Source organism: Stomoxys calcitrans, chromosome 2 (assembly GCF_963082655.1).
Source record: "Stomoxys calcitrans chromosome 2, idStoCalc2.1, whole genome shotgun sequence".
Taxonomy (NCBI): domain Eukaryota; kingdom Metazoa; phylum Arthropoda; class Insecta; order Diptera; family Muscidae; genus Stomoxys; species Stomoxys calcitrans.
Genome location: NC_081553.1, coordinates 109,245,375 through 109,253,348, shown reverse-complemented (window position 1 = coordinate 109,253,348; position 7,974 = coordinate 109,245,375). Strand labels below are relative to the sequence as shown.

The 7,974-nt window shown below is 41.0% G+C and overlaps 1 protein-coding gene across 1 annotated transcript; it reads right to left on the bottom strand.

Annotated features, from left to right (window-relative positions):
• Positions 1 to 1,433: 1,433 nt before the first annotated feature.
• On the bottom strand, positions 1,434 to 3,446 carry LOC106083398 (diphthine methyl ester synthase). The gene is made up of 2 exons (XM_013246356.2): positions 3,072 to 3,446; positions 1,434 to 2,991 (listed from the first exon to the last, which is right to left on the bottom strand). The coding sequence occupies exons 1-2, from the start codon at positions 3,204 to 3,206 to the stop codon at positions 2,281 to 2,283; spliced, it is 846 nt and encodes a 281-aa protein (XP_013101810.1). The 5' UTR covers positions 3,207 to 3,446; the 3' UTR covers positions 1,434 to 2,280.
• Between the last annotated feature and the right edge of the window lie 4,528 nt (positions 3,447 to 7,974).

Sequence of the window (7,974 nt, the reverse complement as noted above, 5' to 3'; positions counted from 1 at the left end):
TTTGAGCTTTATTTTTATTATGACTTCCAATAACTTTGCTGAGTATGGTTCAAACAGGTCCATAACCTGATATAGCTGCCATATAAACCAATCTTCTTGTTTTTGTATAATTTGTTTGCAGAGTTGCATTTTTTAATGCATCGCTCAAAAACAAAGCTTAACGTGCTCATTCGGTTCTGGCCTTTAGTCCCTTGCTCAGTGATTTATATGGGGTGCATCCAGATGGATCTGGAAATAAGTAGTATTGGCTGAGTAAATGAACATGTGACGTTTGTTCCCTAGTCACACGGGGAATACACATTCATCACGTCCACATCCATCCTAGCCCAGTAGGAATTGAGACGGCTGCATCAGCCGTTGAGCCGAGACAATATGGTAGTTGTTCGCCGCTGGAGAGTTAACGCCTAACCAGCCAATTGTCTTCTATATATAGTCATTAACAAAGTTTCTTTGACAGTAGCTACAGATATAGAATAAATATTCCGTCAGGGTTCAGCGCCTTGGATGACTTGGCGCTGCAAATGACATTCCAACATCGTTCAAGTACAATTGTAATCGGGGTATATGGTATCGGAGGCCGCGGATCCTTGCCCTGCACCTTTCGTGATGCTCAATAATTTGACGGCTGAACAACCAAAAGTCAACAGGTATATGTCATCCCTTCCGCCGGGATTCGAAAGTGACTTAACAATAGACCACAGCTTGCCGAAAACAGATAACATTGCTTCAGGTCCTCTTACCAAAAAAGCTGCTTATGTTCGTTGGCGAACCAACCAATTGATTTCCAGTTCATTTTGGTGCAGTCGACTGGTTGGTATAATCAGCTCCCAATAAAATGAGGGTTTGCTACAACAAGTATGTGGACATTAGCACTGGTATTGACATGAAATTAAAGCTATGTCAATCCCATGGCAGCCGGTTGTAGGTACCGGATTGACCCGATGAAGTCCTTCATCGGCAAACAACAACAGCATTATTGCTATGTCTATGTCCGAGACCTGCTGATTTATTTTTAGTAATATGTATTCCAAAAAAGGGGTCTTTCCTTCTAAAAAGATTTTAATAACCAGCTCGATTCATCTTAAAAAAAAAATAACTTAGGTGGTCAATAACATTGTGAACCTCAGTACCGCCATAAACAGAACAAACTACATTAATTTTGAGTTTAAAACTACAATGAGCTATACCCTATAAGCATACATGATTTCAAGTTCTTTCCAGGAGCGAAAGAGAAGTAAGAGACACAATATTTTAACGTATTAAAGTACAGCCAAATGTATTCTGGTCTGGCCTCTAGAAACCACTCCATTTGGAATTTGCAAAAATATTTTGTCTGTACGTCCTCGTGATATTTTTTTTGGTTTTTGCTTTTATAATAGAAATTTATAAACTGCAAATCCGATAACCTTAAAGTTTAAATAAACATTGCAACATTAAGTTTCACATCAATAATTTCTTTAATAGTTTTCGCTTTTCTTAATGGGTTTATCAATCACATCTTTTCCTTTCACAAAATTAAAATATGAAAAAAATATATATATATTTAGAATGTATGTATGTTTAAAAGCTTAATCTGCTTTCTAATGCAAAACTAAGTTATTTACTTTCGTGTTATTTACTTTCTTATATATTGCAACAGCTACATTTACTTTTTCTTTGTTTTCAAATCTTTATCATGTCGATTTGGAGGGGGTTCAACTTTTCGCATATAGCCACTTTTGACCAAAACCCTGAAGTTCCATATGCAATCACAATCAAAATTAATTTGTGCACAAAATCGCATGTTTGTGAAGTATGATGCCTCAACTACTTTTAGAATAGAGTAAGTACAAGCAACATGGTAAACAAACAAACGAATTACATTCTATTGTACTATCATCATCATAATTATATTAACATACATATATGCATACCCACAAAAATACGAAAATCTATTCTTATGTTTCAATATTAAACTGAAAGGAAAACAAAAATAAAACTTCTGTATGTAACGTGATTGCATATAAAATTATGTAGATACATATATGTATATAGAGAGGGAGAGTGTTCTTAACTATATACTAATAGAAATCTTAACAACAAAAAAAGTGGAAAACTACTAAGAACCTTCTTCATATAATTTTGGTGGATTATGTGTGTCAAGTCGGTCCTCTCTAAAAAAAACTAACACTGCTTACGTATACATCTAATAAAACCGATTCATTTGTAGACTAACCCTACTCCAGCAAATGCATACAAAATAGCATTTTGCCCTGTTTGATTGTATGTGGATGGGGTAACCTAGTGATTGTAATCCTCCAATTTGAGTGTAGCAGCAAACTGTTGCAAAAACTCCACTTCTAGCGGATGCATTTCTTTGGCAGGTATTACAATAGAGTGCAGGGGACCTCCCAAGTCGGTGGAGGCCATGTCTCGTAACGTACTGACCACAATACGCTGATTGTCATGGCCCACTCTTGCCAGCCCCACACACAGAGATTGTTCATTCAGTATGGTATTGCGTTCCAAAGCATCTTTCTTCTCCACTATGGCCAAAAGCTGTTGGGCCGCCTCAGCCACTGTCATAAATCGAGGAGGCATGTACTCCTTTCGCCCCCGCATCAAGGATTCAAGCGTAGGCTCTTTGACCTTGATGTCTAGCAGACAAAGAGTATGCATATTATGCAGTCGATTAAGCTTAATTTTGTCATAAAAGCTATCAGGTTTCCATGTTTCATCCCAATATGGTATAGATACAGTTTCACCAAACTTGTACAGTTGAAGGCCACAGCAACCAATGGCGTTCATAATGGAGGCATTGTGTATCACTTTATAGGGGATTTTCTTCTCTTTTGCTCTTAAAATAAAGTCCGTGTGTGTTGTGGCGCCAAATGGATCACCCACAACCAATAATGCAACATCTTCTTCGCCTGAACCAGCCAATATTTCATCTGCACCTTGTTCAACAAGGTCGCGGTCCGCCAATAATACTGGTCGTCCATAAAAAGCTTCCTATACGCGAAGAGAACAAACGTAAATGTAAATGCAACAACGTCTTCATCCCATAACATTGCACAAAGGCTACGACTTACCAGTTCTTCCTTGGGGCAGCCCAATATGGATGTATACATTTCTAAATACACTCGAGCACATTGTTTTACAATTTCAAGGCCTTTCACTGTAATGTCCTTGGGATCTCCTAAGCCCAAACCAATTAAATAAAACATGTCAATGCTACTTTTTGTGCTGGCGTCGTCGTGTCAATAGCTATGCAATTATCCCCGTCACTCTCTTCGCCCTATCCACAGATCCTTTACACGTAGCGAATTGCACGTTCGTTTTCTTATGTTTTTTGCACAAACTTAATTTATTTTCCTTTTCCGCGAATGGAAAAACAAAAAATTCTCGTCTACTCACACGTGCTGTTTGCTTGTTGCTTTTTTTGGCTTTTTTGTATTTCTTGAACTTAACTAGTACCGAGTACGTTGTAGTCGGTTCATAATTGCCAAGGTAGCCATTTCTTTTTTTGTTTGTTTATTTTCTCAATTTAATTAGGATTCTAATAATTAGGATTAAGATTCTTCTAAACATTTCTTTAATTCACTTTTTTTTAAGCTGAAATATATGTTATTGCCAGACATATGGATAATTTCGATTGTAAGATGTATAAACACCGTGCGACGTACCTTTATGTGAAAAGACCCCTTATGTCGTGGGGGACACACAGAGTGCGGTGTGCGATATTTGAATGATTGGCTACAGGATTCACTGAATAAGGTTAAGCCAAGCGATCAGCCGATATACTTTTTTTTTAATATTTGGCAGTACTTGGCATTGAGGATGTCAACTTGTTCTCTTTTTACATTCATTCTTTGTTTACGTTTTCTCCTATATGATGACATTTTCAATCGTCAGATTTGACATCCTTAATGATGTTTATGGGGCCTATCCACTTTGTGTTTTTGCATGTGACCTAACCTTCTATTAGTGAATCCTGGATTGGCTATTTAAGCTACATTAAAGAAAACTCATTTGTTGTAACAGTGTATTGTACACTGAGGTAGCAGCCCTTGCCGATGAAGGACTGACTCCATCGGGTCAATCCGGTACGTACAACCGCCTGCCATGGGGCTGTGAATGCCGTCGATTTAAAGGCGGCTGTTGTATATGTAGTTACAATCGCCAAATAAAGGGGGCTTGAAGATGTGAAATCCTCAAACAAGGGCAATATGAGTATTAAATGCGCTTCACACCTGTCGCAACTCGATAAGAAGTTAGGGTCTTAGGTCAGGGATGTTTAAGGCGGTTCATCGGGGGTATACCACCCTTCTCGGTTAATTCTTCTCCAAAGATGGGTCAAATTGGTGGGGAAATCGGAGTATGAGCCTTGATTGAGTGCCATAAATCAGTGAATCACACGGGCTTCTGGAGTGGTTAACGCCTTTCATTGCGACAACACTGCATCAGTGGGAAGCGCGCTTTGTTTTACGGAAGCAGTGAGACCTTCCCCGCCGAGCTTTTTGGCAGGGTCTTGGGTATTAAAAACCTCTCCCAAAAAGTATAACCAGGATTGCAGAGATACTGGTAAAGCAAAAAATACAACCCCTGCAGTCCGTAGCAACGCGCCAAACGAAAGAGAGATATCGGAGCAAGAAAAAAGAGGTTAGTGATACCACAGTGGCAAAAGACCAGGCCTCCGGCGGGAATCGAACCCAGGACCCCCACACTGGTTGCTGTTGTTGCAGCGGCGCGTTGTGTCCCAATCTTTCATCTGCTTGGTTCTGTTGATATTCATCCACTGCCGACTAAGGTGGGGTGCGTTCAGAGCGATCTGGGTATAAGTCGAGTGGGTCTGGCTGGACAGTTAAACATGTGATGTGTGTCATTTGGTGCCAGATCAGAATCGGGGCACACATCCTGCACGTTAGCATGAATACATGCTCTATAGGAGTTAAGGCGGATGCATCTATCGGACCATTATTGATCCAGAACTACTCCGGTTTGCCGGCGGATTTCAATTTCGCCAGGTGCAAAAGGTGGCAGTCGTTCCCCGGGGTCCTATTTACCCGGTAGCTTTTTGCTGCATCTGCTACCGTGTCTGCATGAATATTGTCTAGACCCGCTTGATCTAGAGGTTTTCTCTTGTACCGCTGAACCTCTCGTTCTAGATCATGTAGATCCATCTTAAGGCTTCTGGGCAGTGAATAGCTATCCACAAGATGATGATTTAGATGGTCCCTGCAATTACAACCCAGAAGATATTACTTAGACAGCATGTGGTTACGTCTTTGCACAGTTAGGACCATTGTCTCCTGATGCCGTTGGTCTACGTGAGATCTGAGGAGACACCCCGTCGCAGTTCGTAGAGAGGCATTCTGACATATCTCAACATTATTCCACTGCGTGTCACATTCGGGCGCTGCATAACTTACCACTGACCGGCCAATTGCTTTGTACGAGGTCTATATTGCACACAATGGTTGTTGTTGTTGTAGCTGCATTCATATGTGGAGGTAGCAATTCTCGTCAAGCTCCTCCTGAGGACTGGTCGCCGCGGGAACATGATGGTCTTTGGTTATTTATTTCTGAGCACTTTCCCAATGTCTAGAAAATGGGCTAATTGATTCCGCTACTGGTCCAGGCTTCAGTAATTGGATCTCTTTGCCCAGAACCCGAGATAAGGAAAGCCACATAGACGAATCTGCCTACTCTCACCAGTAAGCAAGGGACTTTTCCTCCCTGCAAAGCATGACGACTGCTTGGAAGCCATCACTTAACATATTAATAGTAGATTAAATGAGGTCAGGCCATGCGATAGAACGGTAATCGTTGATCTGGACCTTTCGAAAGATTTGGAAACGGACAGTCATGCCACACTTTTTGAGGGCATGGCTAGCACGTCCTTCCAGTCTTATATTTAAATATAAGAAGTCAAAGCCCCGTAGAGTGAAACAGAGAGTTCCCTAAGGTGGGGTGATATCTCCGACACTGTTTAACCTCTACTCTATCCACAACCTCCAGACGGCATCGAGATCGTATCATATGTGGACGGTCATGGCTTCGGGGCCCCATTTATGACATCTGCGCGGGGTCAAACCCCTTTACTTTTTACTTTAATTGCCTGAAATTTGAAGGTACCCGTCATCAAAATCTTAAGCCACATTGTTCCCTCCTCGTCAGCGAAAATGAATACGGATTTAATGTGATAGCTGAAAGCGTAAAAACTCCGACTACCAATTATCTCAAAATACTTTGTGTCATTTTTGACACAACAATTTGTGATATGGTCAGGAGTATAAACAAAGTCCCCAAGACGCTTCCGGCAACACTTGGGGAGACCTTGTTGAAAGAGACCTTGTTGACTACATACCAAGCAATTGGCCGGTCAGTGATAAATTATCCAGCGCCGATGTGGAATCGCCATCTGAGAGAAACGCAGTGGAATAACATTCTGTCAGAAAATTGCACTACGTACTGCACCGGGATGGCTGTCTCCTCAATTTTCAAGATGACCACCTCCATTAGTAGACAAAGATTCTACCCATTAGAAGACAAAGATTCTACCTCTAAACTAGGCGCGTTTAGATAGCATTCAAGCAGGCACAAGCGGCGAATAGCTACCGAGTGAACGCAATCATTGGAGATCGATTGCGTTCACTTGCAAGAAATCTGAAGATATCTGCCACAAAATCTTCAACCACATTGTTTACTACAAATACGCTTGAGGTGAATACTGAGCTGACGGTTATGGTCGATGGAGAAATGATTCCGACCATCAAGTGTCCCAAAATACTTGGCGTCACATTTGACAGTTCTTACACCTCAAGTCTCTTGCTGGCAGCACTTGGGGTAAAGACAAAGAAACCTTGTTGCCAACGTACAAAGCTATTGGCCGGTCCTTGGAGAACGACCGCCTTCCATTGCACCTGAAAAAGTTGACCTCACCCGCCAAACCTGGCTCATTTACGTTCCGACAGATCCAGCCGCCTCAACTCCTACAGAGCAAGGATTGATGCCGATGTGCAAGATGTATGTACCGATTGTAACCAGGGACCGAACGATACACGTCACCTGTTTAACTGCCCTGCCAGACCCAGATCCCTGTGGACGCACCCCATCTAAATCGGAGAGTTCCAGGGTCTTGACACACAACAGAATCAAGCAGACGAAAGATAGAACACAACAAACCGCTACAACAACAACAACAACACCCATGTTTTTTTGGGCATATTGTGGGAAAATGTATTACGCATTTAAACGATGGCTGTCGCCTTATGTTGTATGCCGGATTCAGAACCCACCTTATCTCTCCGGATATGTATAGCACCTTGGCACCGCTCAAGCATTATTTCCAATCCCATGGGTGCCGGTTGTATGTACCGGAGATTCTTTATCGGCGAGGGCTGCCGCCTCATTCGGAAATCTCAATCGGCTATAAGTAAGTGGTCCTATAGTTCTTTTTTCATGGTCAGGGTTACTTGGTTTTTTCATTATCGAAATACAGAACGTCACAAGAAACATTTGACTGTTATTGACCCATTTTATTTTTACATGCCTAATTATTGAAACATTTGTTATTAAGTAAAGCAAAAAAAAAAAACAAATAAATAATAAAGTAAACATGTACATGAATTAATACAATAGTTTGGGGTTAGTGTCCAAATAAACAAAGGCTATATAGCATATGTCGCCATGAACCCTGCATCATTTTTTTATTCTATTTGTCTTACTTGAATGACTAACAAAATGTCGGGGACATGCCAGCCGTTGGGAATCTCGTCGGCAAACATAACGAATTTTCATATCAAATCAAGATATGATATGTGAGTGCGAGACATTCTCATTGTGCATGTGCTATCATTATTTGGGTTACTTCCGCAAAAATAATATTAAATTTAAATGGAGCCGGTTAAACTTGTTGAAAACTTCATTACGATGGGGAGTACATTAAACAGTCTTTTGTAATATGTGTGTGTGTGTGTGATGGCAATGAAG

Bases quoted from the DNA above. Each gene is read 5' to 3' on its own strand.
- LOC106083398 (XM_013246356.2), bottom strand. From the start codon at position 3,206: ATGTTTTATTTAATTGGTTTGGGCTTAGGAGATCCCAAGGACATTACA. The intron at 2,992-3,071 runs GTAAGTCGTAGC...CTTCGCGTATAG, and splicing joins GCTGCCCCAAGGAAGAACTG to GAAGCTTTTTATGGACGACC.